At 41.3% G+C, this 25,106-nt stretch overlaps 2 protein-coding genes across 24 annotated transcripts in view; one reads left to right on the top strand and one right to left on the bottom strand.

The window, feature by feature from the left end:
• The window catches only part of LOC105194445 (gamma-aminobutyric acid receptor subunit beta), a 76,725-nt gene that overhangs the window by 19,079 nt on the left and 32,540 nt on the right, over window positions 1-25,106 (bottom strand). For 8 of the 23 annotated variants that reach the window (XM_039453922.1, XM_039453929.1, XM_039453924.1 and 5 more), the window contains exons 2-5: window positions 21,593-21,690; window positions 17,139-17,206; window positions 5,205-5,449; window positions 4,100-4,182 (exon numbers count right to left, since the gene is read on the bottom strand). In XM_039453922.1, the coding sequence (XP_039309856.1) occupies window positions 4,100-4,182; window positions 5,205-5,449; window positions 17,139-17,206; window positions 21,593-21,690 (494 nt within the window). Of the gene's footprint in view, window positions 1-4,099; window positions 4,183-5,204; window positions 5,450-13,006; window positions 13,075-17,138; window positions 21,345-21,592; window positions 21,691-25,106 lie in introns of those variants that run through there. The other 15 variants (XM_039453925.1, XM_039453934.1, XM_039453939.1 and 12 more) reach the window with 3 other exon arrangements.
• The window catches only part of LOC120358723 (twist-related protein 1-like), a 142,973-nt gene continuing 119,115 nt past the window's right edge, over window positions 1,249-25,106 (top strand). Inside the window, exons 1-2 of the mRNA XM_039453947.1 lie at window positions 1,249-2,661; window positions 11,610-11,656. Of these exons, the coding sequence (XP_039309881.1) occupies window positions 11,621-11,656 (36 nt within the window). The 5' untranslated portion in view covers window positions 1,249-2,661; window positions 11,610-11,620. The remainder of the gene's footprint in view (window positions 2,662-11,609; window positions 11,657-25,106) is intronic.

Genomic DNA, 25,106 nt, shown 5'->3' with positions numbered 1-25,106 from the left:
TAGTGAGTGGCAAAGTAGTGACAGTGTTTAAACAGCGCGCTTTCGCGTTTTTTTTTTTTTTTTTTATCTCAGGATCGATTTACGGCGACTATGCGCCGAGAGCTCTCGTTTGTATATATTTACAATCGTGCGTGTGCTTCGGTGGTATATCTAGTTCAGCGTGATCTCTCTCCCTGAACGTAGGACCCTTCCGCAGGAAATCGCCGTCGATCTCGTAGACGGAACGGATTCAATTCTTTATATAGTGTTCGTCACGTACGGAGATTACATACGTTCACTCAACGTTTTTGCTATTTTCGAATCATAAAAAGAATGATTCTCGCTTCACGTAGAATAAATAATTATTGCCGATTGCCGTTTTAACGGTTGTTATTATTGCGTGCACGTATGTAATGTCCGCGAGACACATTCATTTGGCGACAGAGCGTAGAAAGAGGATACGTTGTGTGTGTTTGATTATTCATGGCAGGTACGTGCGCACGGTCATTATTCGTATTCATTGTCGAATGACCGAGCGACCTTCGAGAAATCACGCGTTCAGCTAAGACCGACGTGACGACTCACAGTCAGCGGTAGCTTGGTAGAGTGGAGACCCTTCGGAGGATGCTCGTAAATACGTTCGCATACGGTTTTTGCGTAGGATGTGATAAAGCGTGTCCTGTAAACGTATTGGTAGTTGGATTTGATGCGTATCGCTTTTCTCTTTTTTGTTGAAGCTACCTCACGAGAAATGCGGAATTTCTAAATCTTCGTAGTGAAAGTCGTTTCTTGTCGACGAGCATGAATGACGGTATGCGATCTGCTATGTCGGCGATTACTGCAAATTGCACGTCTGTTCTCATCCTCGGTTAGAGTAATGCACAATTGTACGTCCCATGAAATGGATTCCGTGAAACATGAGAGTGAGAGATAAGATGAGAGCAATTTTATTTTGTCCATGCACGTTGAAAGACCGTGAGAAATTGGCGATTGCAAAAATACTCGCAAACTAGTATCCTTGTTCAACATCGTCGAAATACAAAATCGATACGGTGAGAGGTAATAATATCTCGTTTAATGGCTAAGTTAAGAGCGAAACGATGTTCGTGACCCGACACTTCTCTATCCGAAACTAATCAAGAAACTCTCCAGAGTTCTACAAATTTGGCGCCTTTCTGCCCTTTCTTTTTATAGATCGCATCGGCCGCGGGACGTTTCAGGCAGAAATTCGCGCGTAGAAACGTCCATCAAATCGAATTTACGGTTATAAATAGAAATCAGGAGTTTGGGTCAATTATCAAAGTTGAACCACATGAGAGACGTGACCGTAATATTATTAGCTTACATCTTTTGAGTCTAAGCGAAGAAAATATACTAATATTGGTGAATATGCGTGAAATGCCGTTAAAATCTCTTAAGAATAATATTAAATCTAATGACTTATGACACAAAGTGTATATATTTATTTTCCTAACGATTATTGACATTGATTAACTTTAACTGGAGCTCAGTTGTCTGTTTACTTCTTCGTGGAACTTGGAAAATTAGAAAACGACAAAGATTCAGTCGAACTCGAGTAAAAATTAATGGAAGCCTGTAAATCTTTCGAGTCATCTCGAAAGTTTGGCGATTTGCCCGAGCATTCGCCTGTAATTCGTGATAGGAATGTATCGCGACAACTTATAACGATCGTAATAACTCGTATTCGAGCAGTCCGACCAATTAAGGACGAAAGGGCGCCCGCGGAAGTCCGAGCTTTCTACTCAACGAAACTAATCGACTAACTTGGTTGACTCCCTGCGGTATCTCGTATGCCGGACTTCCGGTGACCCTTCGACCCTATTCCACGACCGACTGAGTTTTAATATAGATCTTTTAGCGGGGGCGAGTAAAGTCAAACTTTTTCCATCATCCTGTATAAATTGGTGAGATTGAACGTTTCTGTATGCTTGGAAACGATCGAAGATGTCAAACGAGAAGCACGCAATTATTTACGTTAACTACTTTCGACACACAATCTCGAACTTTTGCTCTTACAAATCTTGCATCTCTGCGAATACATTACGAATGCCGGTCGTTTCCATGTGTGTTTGTTTACACTTGTAATTATTCGTTATGTAACGCTGATTTGAACCTAATCGTATTATGTTGACTTATTCATAGGCAATTTGCATGATTCATGTGTTATCGTGTGTACGAATTATTAATGCCGGTATCAATGAATAACGATAATTATTTCGGAATGTAAACGCATATGAACAAATGGCGAAACGATTCTAAAAGGGAAACGTTGAAACTCTCTTTGCACTTTAACACACCGTGCAATTTGCAGCAGTGACGATAATCAACACGAGCTCGTGACAGTGAAACGTTAACGCTATCACACACATTGACGTACACACACACACACACACACGTCCACATACGCGCACTCTCATTCACACGCTCACACGTTCATACATTCACACGTCCATACGTGATAATCCTCTCGCATGTGTCTTCGCGCATTGGGATGTTCCCACGGCGCATCATAGCTCCTGGTCAACCTACGATCACTATGCTTATAGTCTAACGGAGCGACTCGATTAATCGAGACGTGTCTCGTCGACGATTCAGTTGCGTATACAGTGCGCGCATCGATACAGAGGCCGTTGTTACGGCGCATCGAAGCTCCTTTTTAAGGTGCTTACTGACCGCACACTGTGCTCAGTAGCAGAATCGGGCTTTTATTGTTAAATTACACTTGTGTGGGACAAAAGAAAAGTGATTAGGTACTCCTCGGTTCCGGTATTTGTGAGTGCATCATTAATCGTAGAAAGAATCATCCTCCCTCTCTCGTTCTTTCGTAAGATTTATAGAGGAGAAAAGAATTTGTCGGATCTGCTCGGATTTGATACTTGAACTACCGCGTGTTCATCTTCTTTTCGTTCATCAACTTTCTCGCGCGCTTTGCGAGAGAGAACAACGAAAAGGAAAAGGCTACAATAAATGCCCGACTCTGCAAGTCCATGTTGTTACATACGTACAATCACTGTGTATGGAATAAAAAAAAAGAAACTCAATCAGTGTGTGAGCGAGAGCGGGTGAGTGAGCGAGTGAGTGAACGAGAAGTGAATGAGAGTGATTCTCACTTGTGTGGCTGACTGATCGTGTGAGTGAGCGTGTGAAGTGGCGAGTGACGGACAGACAGACAGACAGATAGACAGATAGAGAGGGAAAGATAGAAAAGAAAGAAGGAAGTAAAACCTGATGTCGGGAAAAAGGCGAGAGGGGAGGCAGAGACCGTTGGTAGTTGAGGGAGGAAGAAGAGAGGAAGGAAAAATGTGGAGAGTGACGAGGGGTTGTGGAAGTTGACAGTATTCTCTGTGTAAACGTGTAATAAAGGGGGAGCACAAAGTTTCCTTTTTTTTTACTGCTCGACGCAAAGTATACACAGTAGAAGCGTCTTTCTATATCTTTATCTGAAAAAAAAGGGTTCAAAGCGATGTACAATTGAATCGCATTGAATCAGCGACAATCGGCTATCGATAAGGATACTTTCTGCGTATCGCTTTCGGCGTTATCCTCGAGTTACGTGCACGAGTTCGCATGCTGGAATTGATCGTTTGTATTTTACAATCTGCTTCAGCGAGTACTGGTGTAGGTACGGCCAATCAGATACGTGGCTAATGTTAACAGTAAACGTCGACTTTTTCAGAGATACAATCGATAGTTGTTCCTCAAAGATATTAATTTTATTTTTATCAAATGATATGTTATTCTATTTAACAGTTTTACTAGATAACGATAAGTTTATCTCATTGAGAAGATTGTATTACACTTTATTACATTGATTTATTTTTTTAACAACAATTTTCTCTTTTTAAAGTTATGTGCACGTGCTCGACGATTGACGTCAAGGGATACGGCGGGTCGATTGTCAGTCTGAGAAGTAATATATATTGTTAAAGTGCATAGGAAAATCTTTGACTTTCGTTATAATATGCGCAAAAGTATGTGTATGTCAGTCTGTTGAGTAGGCGAGGATGTTGAATTTTGTGAAATTGTATTTCGTTCGTTGGTATGCACCTATATAGTACGTATATGTATGTACATACACGCGCGCATGTTGCGTACTTACAGCTCTCGATCTCGATATGGCACAGTTGTCGGTCCATCGGGAAATACTGCAAGTTCATGGGACACGACGCTGTAATCGTTAAGCTGAAACACATTCAAGTAAAGCTCGTTTAACCATCGCTTCTCGACAAAATGTTTTATGATATACGAATGCAGGGATTCGCAGCCGATCCATTTGCACTCGAGTAACGTTGAATCAATGTGCGGGAATTAATTCGTAGTCGACCTCATTATGCCCGAGTCACGTCAGGATTAACGTGTAAGAACCAATCCGTATCGATTCGACGTACCGTTAATACGTGTCTATTCTCGTCTTCGGCGAGACGTATTATATGAAACGGTACAGCGTGTATACGCATGATTGCAGACAGTGATTGATGACTTACGATGAAGCAGAGAAGAATTATTCACGCAAATGAGCGTGCGCACTCGCTGCTTCATCGATATTCTTCCTCCGTTCCCGATAGCGGCTCGATTCGGCACTTCCGATGCGGAAGTCGGGGATGTAATATAATGGAACGATATTGCGCGAGGGAGTGCAAGTTAGGTATGCATGGATTGTCTGAATATAGCCTGCGCGTTAATACCAGAACACTCCCGGGTGCTTGAGAGGGGGATAGATACGAGGAATGATACGAGGCTGTGTCAGGCAAGAAGGGATGGAGAGGCCGCTACAGGGAACAAATTTGTCGCGCCGAGCACAATTGGTCCCAGAAGTGCTACGAATGTTCTATGGTGATGGAGGACAATGAGCTCGATTTACAACCGTGGCAGAAAATACCATCAACGTTTCCTCTCGGACGGCGAAAGTAACAGGTTCAGGATTAAATCTACTTAATTGGCTCAGTGTAGAAAGGAAGACCTTTTAACCTTTATCTATTTTATCTTATTGCTCGCCTAACGTACCATGTTATACATTTTCTCTCTTTTCAATTATCATCTAAATTAAGCCTCTCGTCATTACGACAGAAAAAAGGACTCGCTCAGATGACTTTTAAACTTGGATTCACTATAAAAAAAATCTAACGCTTGAAAAATATTACTGTGTAAGTACATGTAATGTATAATACTACTACTACTACTGCTGACATAAATGTTTTACTCACCGTATACTACGCGTGATGCTTCCCGAGTGGTGAATACGAATGAACTCGTTGCTGGTGGTAGCGATGTGAAAGTACGATTGCTTCTCGTTGACGAAGAAGGTGTCGGGTACCCAAATGTTCTTGATGAATTCTGAACCGACGCTGAGCGTCTCGACGCCCGCTCGGGGCTTGAACGCGAGCCGTGGATCCGTCCAGAATTGTCGGAAGTAAAAATCCAACGTGAAGTCCTGGTACGACACAGGTGACTTATTAGATTGGTAGTCGTTTGTGTTCACAGACGTAGTAGAGAAATACGAGGATTCACGTAAGCCTTTTCGCACTTTATACACATGGTGCTTTTTGTTGTTGCTCCGAAAACTAACATAAAAAAGCAATTTGCTGAGTTATCTAATCGTATCTTTACATATAGCGCTTTTATTACAACAATATGTATTGTTGTATAAATAGAATGATATGAAAATTATGAAAAGAATTTTAGAATTTTATAATAAAAATAGAGAGGTTAAAAATAATAAATTATATAATAGATAATACACTAATAACATACATAAAGATACAAAACATTGAAACTTATTTAATATTAGTAATTATATTTTTTAAGACAGATATTCGAGAATATTATGAAAATATCGATAACTCATAAAGTGCACCTTCCTTGTTAGTCAAATTTAACTTTAACAAAAGTTGTAACGTTGTAAATTAATCGTTGGAAAAGTTGAAAAAAATGTTTTCGACGTTTTTGAGAGCATACGAAAGCCAATTTGAAATGCTACGTTAGTCCTCGCTGTTCTCATAAGTCTGAGCGATTAAAATCTGAAGAGATTGAAAAGGCGTATGCGTTACTACGCGAGGGAACGCAAGATTGTGCGAGGTAAATAACGATCGTGGTATATATTTCGGCCGTCCGCGTTTACGACGCGGCCGTCGTTTTGGACTTTAACGTGTCGATCGAAAGAGATATATTCGTGCAGGGAAAGTTTACAGGAGAGGAAACACGTTCGGGATCGCGAACGTCGACAGGCATCTCCGAAATCCTACACGAGGCGACTCCTCGCGGTTATCGTAATACGTAGACTCGGCCATTTAACGCTTACGTGACCCTCTATCCAGACCTCCTCCGGTGTTCTACTTGACCCCACGCTGTGAAACGAGGCGAGGCTAATTCGGCGCGAGGCGGCTTTAAAGTCCGAAGTTGCCGTCGCAACTTCGAGAGCTTTGTAGAGCGCTCCATCATTGGATCTCACACTCGCAAGAGCGTTTATCCTGGCTTGAGCGACGTGTGAGAGCAACACGAACAAAAGTGATTTCGGATAAACGTGATTGACGATCGCGCGATTCCATTACCGGATCCTCACGGTATTACATTAAATGCGAAGACCTCTCTGACAAATATCTGTTTATTAAATTCAATTTCGTTAGCAAATAGTTTGCTATTTAACCACTGCAAGCCACTGTACAATAATGTATTGTACGATGAGAGAATTTAGTTAGAACGAATAAAACACACGCATATAAAATTACACAATTAAATGAAATTAAGTTGAAAATTTTATAACAATTGATAAATATTAGTTTGCAATGATTCGTATAGAACTTTGATGTGTACGATACTATAGAAACTTTACAATATAATAATAAAAGATAAACTTTAAGTTTTCATAGTTGCGTAGTTGAAAATAATAACGGGAGGTACTTGTATATTGAGAAATATCTTCCATGTGAAGTTGAAGACAATAATTTTGCAGCTAATCTGCAAATAATATGTTTCTGCGTCGATAAACTCGTTGGTAATGTCACGAGCTTTCTAAATTACTCTACTGCCGATTTCGCTGAAACGTTTATTCGTATGGTTGAGGAAGTTTAAGTACTAAACTGAGAAGAGGGAGTTGAGCGGGTTCGACTGAAATAGATGAGCAGATTTATTATCCAAAGAGGAAGTTTCTTAATCGTCCCGCTATTATAGCGCGAAATCCTGAAGGGAATATGTTTAAAACTTGCTTGATGTCTACGAGGTTTCGTTGTCTTACTATATTACCGGATTAAACTGTAACAAAATTTAATAATCATTAAATTATAATTGATTGACTTTAAAAAGGCTTTTTAAAGGCATTTTAGACGCAGAGAATGTAAGGGAAATCAAGATTTACCGCGTTATTATTAAATGTACACACGTAATACACACCTAATGCGGTTGCTTACATTTTTTCCAACAACTTATAATTATAATTTTTAATTAGTTCAAGGTTTTCATATGCTGATTTCTGCAATGATTTTGTTTTATATGTACATGCAACATTATTTGATTTAATACTGTAACGTAATATTTGTTTCACTATCACACAATGTTGCTAATTAGTTTTATATTGCAGAGGCACGTTAAGAATCTAGATACCGAACCCTGCCGTAATAGCGCACAGTTACGACGGTGGATTAATAGTTTATAATTACGATTCTAAGCGCGATTATGACTCATAATCTTGCGCGAGAACATACGCGTGACCTGCACGCCTCGTGAGCATCGAGATTCCTGCCGACGTGGGGTCGATCACAGGACAGGAATTTCGCGACGCGAGTATAATTCGTGTGTACACGCGAACGAGATAAGGGTGTGGAGACCGTGTATGTATAGTGACTACGTATATATACATACATATATAGAACAGGTACTTTACGACGAAATCACTACGTACAGACATGCCACGAAACTGCCATAAAATTCATGCACACCACGCGCTGTATCAGGACAGTGTTTTATGGAGGATAGTGTAGCACCTTTGAAATTTTTCATCATTGTCTTTGCATATTGCTTTTATCAAAAATTAACTCAAATATGAATTTAATATTTACGAACAGTTTTTTCTTTTTCTTCATGGATACGATGCATTTAAATGACAACGGTAATAAAACAGTGCAAAAACTCTCTCCCTACTGTCTCTAAAATAAATTCTTTGAATCTTAATTTACAATTTAAAATGTAAAGGGTTATATTTGTCGCGAAATGTGAAATTCAGGTTTCTTTTTGTATTTAATAGGAATCATATGATTAAATTTTTCCTTTTTTTTTTGCCGTTACTTTGCTCACTTGATCTTTTTTCGATTATAGTCAACAGCGATACTACTACTAGTTACGTATATTTTACAATAATTATTAGTGAAGGTTTTACAAGTATCAGTGGGCATAAAACTGCAAAAAAATTTAGAGAACTTTAGGAATAAAATTCAGGATTTTACTACTATAATAAGATGTCACGGCTCCGTGACAAGAGAGTGAGTTTGACCCAGGGCGATGTTTGTCATCCTCTTCGACGACGTGTGCGCGCAAACGCGAAGACTTTTCCTGCGATTCACATCGCGTCGTCATCAAGAATTCAATGTATGTGGCACGGTTCATTCCATTGCACATTTACTTTAGAAATTTTACCGTCAATTATACTTTTCGATTAATTAAAGTTACAAACAAAGAATTAATTAACTATGATTTTTATTACGCAGATAATCATAAAAGATAAGTGATAATTTATATACTGGTTTAATTGCGTCATATTGTTAACAGCACAGTGTAATCTTTTTGAAGATATGAAATACGCGATAGTTAATTAATCTTGCGGTTTAAACGCACTCAAATGCTCCGACGAATATGAAAGACCTTGAAATATCCCGTAGAGATGCCCTATGGAACAGAAGTTATCATTGTTCGCGTTTCTGGCAACTCTTCAGGCGCACTGCGGTTACATCGTGACGTGTAATTGCCGCGTTAACAAATCTTCGGATATGATTAACTGATCAACGACTCCCACGCGAACATATTTACGAGATTTTTTGATTTATTATAGCTCCTATTTTCCGTTTCTTTCTTCATTTAATTTTTAATTTATAACTATCACGATGTATTGGTTAGTGCGAAACATTTTTTATTCTTTTTTTTTGTTGAAAATAAATAAGGATTTTAAATTACGTTATTATGATACAAAATATCATTTGAGAAGAATTTATTTCTTTTTCGAGAAAATTTGTAGTTACATTTGAAAACGCAAAGCATTTACTTACTAACAAGATGTAGTTAACGTTTCTCGTAAAATACCGAAACATTTAAATGTAATGTTTAAGTTCATTGTTCATTGTTCAATTGCGTGTGAAAATATTTCTCACGCTTATCTTGCTGCACATGAATCTTTCGCGGTGTATTCGGGTGTGAATCGAGCAATCCGAGCGAGTACGCGCGTCTCGTTGCCGGTGAAACATTTCCGGGAGGAATGCGAGCAGGTGTGCGCAAGCATCTCTATCACACGCAAATCGTAGCGTAAAAAAACAAAGAACAAGAGAAAAGCTTTGTGGAAGCGTTTCAGGCAAAAGCTCGCAGGCCAATCGATCTAAAAAAAAGAGAGAGAGAAAAAAATAAAAAATAGAAAAAAAATACGGCGCAGCAGTGTTGTACGACAAGTGATGGAAGCGAGAGGGGCTCGTACGAGGAGGAACGCTCCATTTCGGAGTCCATCGCGCCTCGACGAGCGCGAATTATCGCGATGTGTACGCGCAAGCACATAGACCCGTGGTTATGTGTCACGCATACACATACGCACACACCGAGAAGTACACATAGTACAATAAACGCAGGCTTTTCGCGCGCACAAACGCACGTGTGCACGTACACGCACGCATACACGCACACATACACACATATATACCGCGGACACGCGCGCGCGTGCACGTAACACGCGCTCGCGCTCGGAGAAATCGTATATATATACAATATATAGCGTGACGTGATTCATAGCAACCAGAAGCGCACTGCACACACTGACAATGACACAGCTCATATACGTGTCATAGTATATTTACGATATAATAGCATAGATATATACGAGATATATATGCAAATACAATTATGTATATCGGTATAGTCTCGATGTAGTCGCAACGTCGCACGAGCTATACTCTTCATTTGGTATGCAATCATCGGCTGGCCGAGGGTGGAGAGGAGGTAGAGGGCGAAAGGAAATATCTCGTTCTTCGAGGGCCGCGTTGGGTATCTTCTCTCGATACTTTTTTTCTCTTCATCCTCTCTTGCTCTTGCTCTTTCCACCTCCCGCTTTATCCTTCTTTTCTTGGTCTCCTCCGGTCGAGAGGATACAATCAACGAGCGCATAAAGGCGCTTTCGCTGTATTATTCTCTCTGCCTGTGCTCGTCAATTTTTTTGAAGGCGAACGATGAAAGGGAAGATAAATTGGTAGGAAAATCGCCTCATTGTTCGCGAATATGCCGGCCGGAGAGTCCGAAGAGTGGCCCTCGAGGGATGGACATTGGAAGTCGCTTCGCGACGAGGACAGGCGCTTGGGGCACGACGAGACGAGACAAAGGAGGAGACGGGGAGAGGAATACGTAGAATGGATACTCGCCAGCGGGTGTAAAAACTCGCGCGTCACGTCCCAGGTGACAGTGTCGACTTGATTTGGTTTCCGCACAGGGCTCAACACCTGGGGTCCAGCCTCGTACATTCAGCTCCAAACTCGTACTCTGGATCTTGGGGGCCGAACGGGGAATTCGAATACACAGAATACCGTTTTCTCTCGCGCAATTACGCGTAAATTATGTAGGAGAAAAAGAGAGAGAGAGACGAGTCGATCGCAAGCTCGTAGAATAGAGTCAACGCTTCGGGCTGCGGTAAGTCAACGTTACCGCAGTCCTCAAATTCATCACGAACCGGGAGGCCATTGAAAGTTTTATCGTGCCGAATCTCGTCGACAATGCAAACTGCGTGTTATATTCAATCCTTTTCGGTCGCGTGGATATATTCATCTACGATTTTGGACGATCGACCGATACGACTGCTTACGTCAGAATACTAGAGATTCCGACGGTTTAATTTCTGGTACAATTGTTAGCGAGAGAAACGGGTTAAAGGTCCACAATCCGAAGCGCATACTTCGGAATGTGATAGCCGATAGAGGATGGATCCAGTTTCGTGCCAGTTTGAAACTGATTGCCGACACCGGAACGAAATACCTTCGATTACTACAGGATTATGCGTACACAATACGTTGTACGGTGCCGTACTATATACCTTAAATATTGAGAAACAAATACGAATATAGATATACGTGTACCAATAACGCAGGATACGCGTACGTACACTTTTTATGCATTTCATATATGTATATATATACAGATGTGGAGGCGCATAAAAGTGTACGATCACGCGTATACGAACGTGTCTCAACGTATGTGCGGCCTACGGTGCTCGATCCGAAGCTCAATTTATTGCTGCGCCAATTAATCATATTGAACATAAAATATCGCGTATCGCATTTTAATTTCACATATTATTTCCTTTTTTTTCCTTCTGCTTTTGTACTTGTTAGTTTGAACGACTTTCAATAACGTACACTATCTACATTGTGTTTCAGAGAGAAACCCGATGGGATTTCCGCTTCGTGGATTTTCCGGAAAGATGGTAAGTCGAGCTCGGATTTTTGACTTATTTACGATCCCTTCGAACGGAAAACGGTTCGCAACGACACGATATCGTGAAGAGGATTTAACGTTCCCTCGCGGGATTAAAAGGTCGCGCGCGTTTGCCATCGTCATCACGCTGGCGACGACGGCGTCTCCGTCGGGTCTCTCCCGGACTTTTTCTACTTATTGTTAGGATTTCCGCGCACAACGAACGAAACCGCCGTCGGGTCCTTTATCGTCGGCTCGAGCACCGCGGGTAGGGCCATGCAACAAGAACATCGCAAATCGAATCAAACGACTCAACCATAAACCATAAACGAAGTGGACAAGAATATATCTTGCGAAGACTGTGGAACGTAGCAAGGTTCCCTTGTAACAGTTCAGCCAACCAAACAGCTGTGACGAGCTATAAAAACGTAGGTTAGTAGGCCATCCGTGTGTATACTATTGTCGCTTGTATGTACCGGTATATATTTCCACGTGTACGAACGTACATGGGATGTGTAGGTTTGTGTATGTGTGTGTGTGTGTGTGTGTGTGTGTGTATGTATATATATGTACAGCTTATACTGTGTGTCGATACGTCCCTTGCTGCCGACATAAACATCGCTATACGCGCCGCATGTATTTCCCCTGGTGCACCTTTCCACGACCAGATATCGAGGACTCGAGATTTAAGCAGATGTGAATATATACGCGCAAAGAGGTTTACGTTGCTATTTTATATATGAGACTATACGCGTGCGAATCAATATTCATAAAAATGTAAGTTTCTTACAATCACACGTACGCACGTTCTCTGACTTTTCGATTGACGCACGACTCCGCGAATGTGCGCGATATTTTCGTTACTGTTGAATCATGTTCATATACAGCCGTCGGACAACGAAATTTCAACGGTCTATGTGATTGGCATGGATATTTTTGTGCGAATATCCGTGCCATCGTTACGCGGTAACAAATAAATCGAAACGGATGATATTGCGGACGATAAATCGGAAGCAAGTGGCGCGACTGGTAAGCTGATTCGATCAATGATGGCGTCGATTCCGCGATAGGCACGCTCGACGTATGATGATCGGTCCAATTAAACGCCAGAGTTTAAAAACTCCTTTTAAAGCAGTATCGACACACAATTTTGGTATTACGATCGACCGTGCCATCGCGATGTGAAACAGCGATGTGTCGGACGAGAATGGACGTTTCTGTTTGTCGCTTTTTGATACGATGGATACGTGGGGGAAGGGAGGATGGAAAGGAGGAGCGTGGTCGTTCGAAAAATTGGACGAAATAAATGAACGGGCAATTGTCGATGTGGAGTTTGTATGAGTTTGAATGCAAACTGTACCATCAACACCTCGGACACGGAGCTGATGCTGAGGACATACATGGTGACGCCGACTTCCACGGGCGGACCTGCAATCAACAAAACCATCCGGCCTTGGTCGCTGTGATTACCCGCCAATCTCTAATCAACCGTGTTACCCTATCGTGTATGAGATAAGTAGATATCTAGAGACAATAGTAATAATAACAGTAGTATTGACGAATTATCTTTACCTCTGACTCACGCGCGCCGCACGTCGCACGTTGAAATTTTTAAGCATTCTCTAAAGTAGTTTTCAAACTTACTACGTATACCGTAGCGCGGTGTCTATCAGAGGAATCTAAATCCGCGTCGCGATGCGAATCCACGTCGCGAGCACGTTTGACACGCGCGGACGTACGCGAATCGTTCGACATTCTTTTTCCTTCCCTCTCCCTTTTTCGAATAAATCGAGCAACATCATTCATGTGGAGAATGTGCGCGCGCGCGCGCGCCTATCTGTGTGTGAGCCAGAGGCAAAGCACGAACGGACAAAGTCGAGGAGAGCTCGCACCCTGCACGGAACCAAATCAACAGGACTCGTCGTCGGCCACGTTGCCTTCCAAAGCTAGAAGAAGCATCCATACTTGTCTCGTTACATAGATATTATGCTCTTACGTACATATTACACGTACATATACACATCACAGCCACGTAGCAGTATGACATTACCTTACTACTACTTTTTTTTTCTACCGCGTCGCTTTATAGTAGTTTTGCTTTGTCTCGTTCTGTCACTCTCTCGCTCTCTCTTTCGCTCTCTGTGCACTTTTGCATCTTGTTATTTTTTTTGCCGATCGCTCGTCACGTCGTATTCCAATTAGAATCGTAGTGGCTATACGTGTACGTATCCCGTGAAAATATGACTCGTTTCATATCGTCGTTTTTTTCGCCCTACATTAGACGCCTCTCCGTGATCGAGAGCGACGCATCGCGTCGTCTCGTCGAACGACATCGTTATTTTACACTGAATTGCTGTCATTGTCATTGCGGTTGTCGATTCCGGGCGAAATCCATTTATCTTATTTTTAGCTTCTAGGGGGATGTGAAGGGGGGATTGCCTTGAATACCGAAAGAGAGCTGCTGGAAGGAAATTCGGACGGATAACGATCGAGGCAAATCGATCGCGGAATTATTCTCTCTCGCGTGTTTGTGTACACGGACGCGTGATACGTGCGGTGTTTCGACAGAGAGATAAGACAGAGGTGTCGGGCAAAAGGGGGTTTTCTTTCGGGGGGGTTGGGGGGGTGGTGGGACATAGAATAATAATAATTGTAAGTGGTAGCAGGCGGCAGCCCATTTCAGCAACCGCGGCATAGCAGCTAGAGCGTCTAAGAACGGTCTAACGGGACGGTCGTGCGTGTTTAATATATTGAACAAAATACTATTTTTCCTGAGAGCAGAAAGCAATAAAAAGACGCTCCTCATTCACGTTCTCTCTAACACTACGTGACGTTCGGGGCAGCCCAGGCTCAAAGTCAGGCAGGAAATCAGTGAACTAACTTTTTCCACGCCCGTAGAAAACGAAAACGTAGTCGGAGCAACTGAACAAATTTCTTTCAACTTCTTTGATCTCTCTTCGCAATTTTTACAAGATCCTCTCGTTAGCGTCGAAAATTTTGATGGTGTTTTCGCGTCAATATAACTCGCGCATATAAATCACATCGAAACGTCTAGTTTAGGAGATTACGTCCGAAATAAATCTAATTCCCGCGTGCATTAAACGGAAACTACCTCGCAATAATTTAGAACGACTCGGCTCGTTTCTCTTTTTTTTTCTTTTTTTCGAGATTTTGCTCGATTTGTGACCGCAGCCACGCAGTCTCGCTGCTTCCAGTTGCCAAAACTACAGAACCGTTTTCCGAGCGAGGAACGAGGACAGCCAGTATATATTATCTGAAATATGAAATAGTACTTTGTCCATTTTTTAGTATATATAGTATTTTTGTTTCTTTCTGTTGCTCGCTACTAAAGTGTACGTGTGTACGTGAATGTATGTATGTGTATGGGAGAAATGCGTGTAAGGTCATACACGCGCACACTTATTCCTACGTCAGTGTAAACCTGTACCGCGATAAGCGGACAGGCCACATGGTACTACAATATATCAAGTGAGTTAGGAGACTCTGCTCGGTTAGCTTCATTTCGGTAGTTTCGAAGTGCGAGCGGTAAACCGCGTCGCGTAATCGCCGTCGCGCGCGTCGCGTCTTACCCGCGGATTACTAAATTGACGTTTTTGTGCTGTGATTGCATAGGGTCCTCCTTTCGCGCCTGTACGAACAGTAAAATATCTACGGCTCACGAAATATACGAGCGTAATAATTTTTGTTATTTCGACTAATGCGAAAGAAAAACTTTACGCGAGAAAGTTTGAATAATTGGAGGGAAAATTCGCCAACGAAAACGATGACGATTGTTATTTTTCTTCCTACAAATTACTTAGTTCTCGAGTGTTTCAACGTCACATTCAAAGATGAGAAATCAAAACTAAACGTAAAGTACCGACTCAAGTACCATCAAAATGCCATAAAATCAAACAGATTAATAGCACTCATTTCCTTTCTACAGTTAATTGAGTACTAGAAATTTCGCGTTTTACCACGTGTCTAAAAATCACGAATTTATATTGCGACTAATGAACATGTGTTTTGCCATTCTTTCACAGAGAATCTAAATACGCGTTACAAAGAAACCGAAATATATATGTCCGATCAATGATCCGATTCGAATAAAAATGTAAGAAACTTTTTATGTCACTTGAGAGACGTGCTATTCGTAACATCGGAAAACGAGATACTGCGCATAGCACCGACTAGTTCTCTTCCGCATAGTTTGAGTTCAATTGGCCACGGAACCAACGCGCCAAGAAATTGGACGTCGCCTGGCGGCATGGCGGCTGGCGAGGTCCTCGAAGCGAGCACTGAATCGTTTCGGTAATCGCGTTACCCGATTTTCGCGATTCCAAACGTCGTCGTTAAGTGAACAGCGCACATCAAAGGAGACATAGCCCAGAGCGATGCGGCTCTGCGCGTGGCAAGCTAATTGATTTTACCGTCGGGGTGTCGATCTACAGATACACGATGGTACCGATGCAATGACGACTGGCGAGAATCGTCGAGAAACGTCTCTTGCGTTCCAATCGATGCACCGATGATTGAATTTCTTTCGTTGTACTAAAACAAGGTGAGCCGCGAGCTCACTAGGATTGCAATTAATCAATCGTTATGTGCACGGAGCGAAATAATCGCGACGGCGTCGTTAGACAATGGAGATAATTCACGCCTCAATGAACATATTAAACAACGAGTAGTTTATTGTGGAGAGCCGACTCCACCGCTCTGAAAGTATCGCCCCAATTAGTGCGTGATTAACGACACGAACGAATTATTTGTCGAGGCGACACGAACGGCATGAGAGATGATCCGTATAGATGCAAACGATGTTGATTGTTAATGCAATCAACATTGGAGTCGACTGCTAGAATCAACATGCGTTGCTCTCTCGTTGTCTTTGTTGATTTTCGAAATAAATCGTTTACCCGAATATACGTCGACGCGATGCTCAAGTATCTGTTTCGAGAAGAAAGGGACGATAACAGAATACGTTAACATGTTTTAATAGTTACGAACACACATAACACAAATAGTGAGTGAGAATTGTGTTGCACGAGGTAAAATCTCCTGAGTCTGTACACGTAACTGAATAATTGGACACGATAATTGTTCCATTCGTTGCAAGGGTGATCAAAACAAAAAAAAAACAAAGAGAAAAAAACCGGGAAGAATGCACACTCGTGTGCGCGTGTATGTACAACAGTGTTGAACCGGATATACATCCGCACTCGTGTCGCCGCGTGTGTAAATCTCCCAGGTAAGGGGTGTTTGTGCACGTGTGTCAGTGGGTAAAAAATGCTAATTGCAAATCAGTAACGATCAGCGGCAGTATCGTTGACTTGAAAATACACGGGCACTAAAAAACATTGTGGTCGCTTGGACGAAGAGACCGACGGGCGGGCGGGCGGGTGGAATGGGAGGGCGGATTGTGTTTAGCCGAGAACGATAGTAAATGAGTAATTTTCAGCGGAATTACTGAGTAAGACCTATAGAGGTAGTACCATTTTCACTTCGGATAGGGAGCTGATACTCAAGACGTACATGGTGACGCCCACCTCGACGGGAGGACCTGAAATCGAAGGTTAGTAAAACTGAGTCGCCGGTTTTCGGCCGCGGCCAAGCTACACGGTGAGAGTGACTATGGCATTCGTTCGTTAATTACAAATATCACATATATTTGCTTTCTTTCTTTCGTTCTTTTTTTTTCGGTTCTGTGACTTTACTGTAAATGCAAAATGGTATGTTGGTGAGGTCGCTACGTTGGATGGATCGCTGAAAGTGGTAATCGCTTTCGATTAGACCATGTCCGATTATAATTTATGCGCTAATTTACGTGTGCTCGGTTGTCATCATCGTTACATAACGATGGTTTTGCGGATAGGCTTAATCTCTCTATGTGCAGCGCTGTGACATGCTTCGTGTCGTATGGTTTATGTTATACGCGCTTGGACTTAATCGAGACGAATAAGTCATATATTTAAAGCTACATTTGTATTAAGTTGAAACGTTGTAAAATTATTGGTGTGAGATACTTTTTTCGTTTTTTTTTCAATCTTTTTTAACCGATATCGCGTGATTATTCGGAAATGTATTTTTTTTTGCAGTTACAGTTGCAATTATTTTTAATTTTTGATAAAATTTAATGCATTTCAGTAAGAATATCCGTAAACAATCGCTCAAACTTGCGTAGTTTCAATATGCGATGTGACATAAGCTATTTCTCTTGTAATCTTTGTGAAATTTAAATTCAAAGATCTCTGACGAGGGTACGTGAAAATTTTAGAGCCCGTGCCAGATGTGAGGCACGAAATCGAGGCTGCCGGTCGAATTGATCGGCCGCAAAGACGAAGCGGAAAAATGTAATCACGCCCGATCAGGCGGTACCTCACTGTAGAAAAGTTTATGGGCGAAATTTCGGGCAGAGAGCGAAGGTGGGCGGGAAGTCAGGTGCAGATGGAAAGAACCGGCTCTGCCGAGGGGTGCGAGGCCAAGGGTGCGGTCTCGAAAGGGTTGGGGAATGCGAGGCGCATATACGTGTCCACGTTGGCGTTTTCGCGATAAAGTTGACTCGTAAACAACGACTCTGCCAACGCCATCGCGCGCCACTCGACCGATATATCTTCATTTCCATTTCTAGGATGTTTTTAAAGCCCCTATAGTCGGAGGAACATCCCATATGGGACACATATTTCACAATGACGTTCTCGCGACATGCTGGAAAACGCACGGCCGACGTGGTATCGAGTTAATTGAAACCGCGCCAGTATGCTTCGCCCGCGCAAACCGATCGCCCATGAGAGAGCATGTACTCCGAAAAAAAAAAGATTAAAAAATATTCCAGACACATGTGATACAACTGAGAAAGAACAAAAATTAATAATCGGACCGTCGGATCGAAAATTCGCAGTCATCAACTCCGCGTGAACCGATATATTTGCTAAACTATAAATGTTGTACGTCCGAATCCTTTTTTTCTTTTTTTTTACGCGTTACGTAATATCAAATATTATACGAATTAAATACACTTTATCCAAGGTAAACTTTTAAATAGATGTTTTTCTCGCGAACACGAGAAAAATATTTGATGTAACTATATTAAATATTCGCAACGTATATTTAATGTAAGTACGGAATATATAAGCACGTATAAAGTTTCAGCGTTTTAATTTGATTTGTTTGTTCGCAATTCTATCCGGGTCGACATTGTGTTAGCGTTGTAGGCTTCCTTTTCTAACACGAACGCGAAAAGTTTTTGTTTATCATTACGGCACAGCCAGTTTATGGAGTGCAAACATTTCGAGTTTCCCGTCACGTATTTTGTCATTTTACGTAGGCCTTGGATGGCAGCGTCGCGGAGCTCGTGTTTGAAAATCCGGCCGCGCTCCGGGGAATATCCAATGAAGCACTACGGAATCGAAGAGAGCGGCGCGGCGGCACGGTTTATCCCGTTCGTCCGTTCGCGGTATTCTCGTGTCCGTTTCCGTAATGTCCGCGTACCGATCTAAATTTTAAATGTTAGAAACTCGTATTCCCCGGGGATCGCGTGTATCGATATGCGAGGAGCGGCGAGAGGCGCGGATATCGGCGATTCGAATCTAGACGGTACATTTGGTGCACTTTTTTGCGATCTGCCGATAGCAACCTGTATACGTGATCCCGCTGGAAAATGAAACGATCGTCCTTTATGTCTAACAGTCAACTCGAGTTTACTGCGAATCATTAATGCATATACTCCTAATGCAGCTTGGAAAGTCAAGAAAATATATGTATGTTTTTGCCACGACCTCGATCATTCGCAACGGCAAGGTGTGTTAATTATATTGAAAGCTAGTTAAATAAATTTTCAATTGTTTTAGCGTGTTGAAACAATTCTCGGTTGCAGAATAATAAATTCAATAATATTCATATAATGTAGATATATAATAATATTCGTATAATATAGGTTTGCATGTTTAACAATTGCACGGAATGTAATTAAATGATAATACGCTGAATGTGCGTTTATTTTATTTTGTTGCGCATTTTATTGCGCATTAGCTGAGAATTTATAATTGCAATTCGTAATTTTAACCACCTTCGGAACATACAAATTCGAGCTGTTAATTATTCAGTTAACCGCTTTTTCAATTTTTATATCTGACCCAATAGTTGCAATTATAACTGCGAGCGCAGGAATATCTTTCGGATTAAACGGAATAAATATCGGTTCAAACGTTTTTAGCTTCTTCGGAAATATAAAGAACCGAAATGATTCTCGGTCAATCAAAGCCCCCAATCCTTTTTGGGGGGGAAATATAGAGCAGCTATATGAAATCGAGGCGTTACGTCGTTGTTAGCAATCGCGACACCGAGCCGAAAGTGTGAGGCAGCGCGGTCCCGAAATAGAATCCGGGACAAAGGGGGCCGTCAAGAGACGATGATAAAATCAAAGTCAAAATCGTAATTGAAGGCGAGATACTGCGTCTCTGTGTAGTCGGAGAGAGCGGAGATGCCGTTAACGGTAACCCGTGGCAACCCGTGGGGCGTCCCAGCATCGATCCGAGTTTTATCGAAGCGCTCCAGCCCCGCCCTACCTCCTACCCGAGGCCATCCCCGAAAATGTGACTTTGTCGTGGTAGAATCGTCTGCACATGAATCATAATCGTAGGCTGCTTTGGCATCAATAATCGGCTTCGCGGGCCGAGCTGAACGCGCGCGCGGGCGACTTTTTGGCCGGGCCTAAACCCGCGTAGAGGCCGAAAGTGGGACGACGCGCGACGCGACGGGGGCTGTCCATTGGCAGGCACTAATTGCCTCTAACTGACTCTCTGGTGGCGAGCGTGCTCATTCGAAACTGGACTAATGGCTCTTTAATATCCCTATGTTTTATAAGCATCGCGTTTATTCGACCGCAAAATCGTATTGCGCTCGCAGTCGATAAACGTCTGGCATTTATTTGAAACGACAAAAGTGTAGGTGGCTACAGATTACGGGCAATCTGTACTTTTCCGGATTGCTCAAGGGCTTAAAGAGAGAAGCGCTTTGTGCTTTACACTTTTATCTTCGGGGAGAGTCACGTGCCGTGCGTCCTATCTCCGCGCGATAGAAACGCGCCCTGTCTGCCACATCGTTTTATCGGTATTTCTTTTTCGGTAGTCGCGCGGTTGGGCCGCGTGGTAAACTGCAAATTACTCCTTTGCCGGGAAACAGGATGCGATTCGCGTACACGTGCTGCCGCGCTGTTCCTGTCAGAGTTGTTTTATGGAAGCGGTAGTACGCTCGAAAGCTCGTCGTTTTTGTAGGGTAAAACGTGGGAGATGATAAGCGACGTCAAAAATATTTCCTGGAGCGTTTCGCCGGAGCTTTAGCCGTTGTGTCGCGCCATTGTTACAGCAATCCGAAAGCTTGCGCTTTTATGTTTTGATTTATCCTATCGATTTTGTGTATTAAATGTTTTTAAGCACAAATCCTGCATACGTTTATCTATCGTCTTCTGTTCTTTAGTTTCTTTTATCTCAGCACTGCATTGAAGGATGGAATACGGTATCGGTCTTTTTTCTTTATTTTTTATCCGAGCACACGTAAAAAGCTTTTTTCTCCGCTTGCAGCGAACGAATTGGAATTAAAAGAGTTGTATGCTGGTTTTCTGTTCGTTCGCCAATTGATTGGTTTTGCCGGTGTGTCAATATTTGGTCTCTTTCGTCATCTAACTCCCTCATTTTCGTTAGCTGCAAGGTAACGATTTAGATTCACGTAATAGTGCAACGATCATAAACAATGAGACGGAAGAAGTTTCGTGCCGAACGCAAAACTTGTCACGCCGCGTATTATCTCGCGGCCGCGAATTAATCAAAATTGATCAACGTCAGGCGAGCAAACATGTCGAACGTATCGAATTGACAAGGTTTGCGCATGGTAGAAAATCCACGAATGATCTTGTTTATCGTAAGATGGAGAAAGTCGAGTTTCTACTCACCTCCGTAGTTCGGCCTTACTCTTTTATCGTAACTGATGGAGAAGGAGTCCAATATCGCAGAGATGTTCACGTCGCCCAGCATACTGCCGCCGCCAGTTCTGTAAACAAGTTCATGTTTCATTTCCCTTATAAAAGCCAATATTCTAAAATTATAAAAATTACAATATTTTTATGTTTCTAACATTTATTTATATTTAACCGGTATTTCCAGTTAGGCTAGCTGATATGTGATTGAAAGAATTTTTTCAGACCGCGATTTAATTACGCGGTTTATCCACCAACGTTATAACAACTCGATAACATTTTAAAATCTATTTAATAAATATTAATTAATAAATACATTTTTAAATGTTATCAAGTTAGAGTAATATTAGTGGATAAACATTTTGGTATGCACTAACAATATGATATAGTATTTTTTTTTTAGAATCCTTTTTTGAGAATTTTGCTATAATTGTAATAAATAATCACGAATTATTGCATTTAACGACTTAATTTATAAACGACAGAAGGATTTTAATGGTAACACATTGCATACTTTTTTTCTCTAAGCAAAGAACTTTAAATTAATAATGTGAAAATAGCCTGTTGCAAATTGTGAATTTTAGTTAAAGAACGCCGTCACAAACTCCTGAACTGATGTAGATACTGGGATTAGCATTATTCTCAAAAGACAAGTTTGAGAGAAGATATTGTAACAGCCTATATGACGTACACGACCGTGAGAGGTACGCCCAAGGCTCCGGAGTATAAAGTACAGCCGGTCTGTTCTTGACTTAACGGGTCAGTAGATACGGATGGTCTCGGTCAGCCAAACAAACGGCCCTCGAATCTGGGAGCTGATACGGTTCCGCAGTACCTAGAGTCCGATCTAATGGCTACAACGGCGCAGCAGCCGATTTTGGTCCCGCTAAGTGGAGCAACTCGATCCGAAAACGTTTTCTGCTTGGCTCAGCGAACTGACCAAGATCGTACCGTAATCATTTGACGTGGTGTTGATTCCTGGTTTACACGAAGCCACCAAGTATGATAACGACCTTGGTTAGATCACGCAATATCTTCGCGATCTCTACAGTTATTATCTCAAGTCTCACGAATCGCTGCGCGCTTTAATCGGAACGAAAGAGCCAGTGGAAATCACGTTGCGCGGATGCACGTAATCTTGTTTTACTCGCAATTAGTTGTACTTTGCATTGAAGATAATTTTCCTTCTTTTTAAATTTTTGCGATATGTTATATATTTTACGGTGTATAAATCAAGAACTTCAAGTTTTACGAAACAATTGACAGAGGCATGTTCATAAGTTGATCTGTCTTGGCTGAACAAGATCATCTGAGATTACTGCACCTTTTCTGTTTATCTTTCAAGTAGATGACAGTGCACTAGATAAATAACTAGTGTTAAAATTGTAAAAGAGAGATAATGTTGAGAAGAGATAATAACATGTTGATGCATCAGTGAATTTCGCGAATCTCACGGTCACTTATTGCCCTAGTAAGCATGACTAATTTCCAAATATAAGCGACGTTTGTGATAGATGCCGGTGATAACTTTTGTGGATTAGGTTAATAATAGTGTCGTGCGTGCTTGATCGTTCGTGCGTTACTCCGTATCATTGAACAAAACAGACGTAAGAAAAGCCTTGACCCTAGAGCTGATGTACATATGAGTCAGCAGAATGTTTGAGAGACGTATCGTACATCAGCTTGCGCGCATAGTCCTACAATGGAAGTAAGTAAACCTGGCGAGCTTGTAAAGTGTTGCACGAATTAGACTAATCAAGATCGTGCATGTTTGCCGCGTTCTATTCCACTGACCAAGATTCTAAATGTGAGTTATACGATCTACAATGTGTCCCCGCGATTAAGTTCACGGGATTTTGTAATCAATTATAAATCAAGGAAATAACCGCTAAGTACCCGGTCTACTTTGTGATTCAAAGCATTAAGCTCTTTAGTTGCGAAAGCCCCCAATTGCCATTTTGAGATTGTATCTATTCATTTACGAAACTACTTTGAAAATTAATAATATTAATCTAAAATTATTAAATTAAACTGGCTATTTGCACCTAAGAGGAGAAATTGAAGGACTTTGTAATTAGAGTTTATACTTTATACGGTAGACTGCTTCTACAATCCTTTACTGATAATTTTATTATACAATTAATAACGTACGTGCATATACATACATATGTATATATATAACAAATTATAGTTAATTACATTATTATTTTTGTGAAATATTTTAAAACGAATTTCATTAATCTTAGACCGATATTCATAATTGTAAATAATTTTCAATCTTTGATTGAAAGAAAAAAATGAATGAATTTGTATTTAATTACGCCTTCAATCAAAGATTGAATATTATTTACGACCACGAATATCGGTCTTAGTGAACGAAATGTCTGTCTTTTACACGCGTCTCAGAAAGAGTTTTATCGAATGATTCGCTGCAACTACCATAATCTAAATCTCGCAAAACGATATCTCATAACGAAGAAGAACTTGCTGCCAAGCCGCGATAATAGGTCAGAGGTTAGTCGTATTGATTGGACGCAGATATCTACTCCGGGAACAAGGTGCGAATAATACGCTGTAGATGATATCGTGTAGATACGCGCGCGAAAATATATTTATAGATTGGCACATCACGAGGAGCCGACTTGATTTCCGTGAAATTTCTGTTTAAAATATTTTCTAGCAATAAGATGAATTATTATTACAAAATAATTTTGAAGACAGTTACACGTACGCACGAGATAAAAAGAAATTAATAAATTATCTCGTAAACAAAGTTCAACTTATTTTTTGTTTTTTCTAATTTTTAGAACTAACAAAAGTTAAAAAGTTAGTCAAATCGAAATTACAGTTAATGTATTGTACTTTGCTCGAAATGGATATTAACAGAGAAATACTTTCTGCGTGACGATTTATTTTATTAAGCGTGTGCAATATAGGGACGAACTCTTACCGCTTTAAAAATTTCGGAATTTATCTCTCCTCTCTCTATAATACATTATTTTCCATCACTTTTGTATATGTATTATTTCTGTAAAGACTAAAATTGCCCACAAATTTCTTTAATCAATTTCGATTGGAATGATTTAGGTCTCTCTGTGCTCGCTCATGAAAGAGAATAAAGTGTAGGGTACTTTCCGTGGAGAAATATGACACTTTCGATCGCTTGAAATATATAAAAGGCATCTTTCGAGGTTTGCGAGGCTGGGGAGAGGTTTCGTGGGTGTTCGTATTCCAGACGAAAGGACGCGCATCTCTTTCACGGGTCTTCAGGAAGGCCGTTGGAGAAATGTCACGCCATAGTTAAGCGTTTCATGCTTCATTGCCCCAAAAGCGCCAGACAATGTTTTCAAAAGCTCACCCGTTCTTTGGCTCTCACGAGAAAGTCTCTCTTGTGCTATCGTGGAAATCCATTTTTCTTGCTATTCTGTTTTGTTTCGAATTATGAACTCCGACAGCAAGCTTCGCGTACCGGCGTAACATTAAATTAATG

The sequence above is a fragment of the Solenopsis invicta genome, chromosome 9, assembly GCF_016802725.1.
Source record: "Solenopsis invicta isolate M01_SB chromosome 9, UNIL_Sinv_3.0, whole genome shotgun sequence".
In the NCBI taxonomy this organism is placed as follows: domain Eukaryota; kingdom Metazoa; phylum Arthropoda; class Insecta; order Hymenoptera; family Formicidae; genus Solenopsis; species Solenopsis invicta.
Note: the sequence above shows the minus strand (reverse complement) of the source record. Positions and strands in the feature narration are given on the sequence as shown.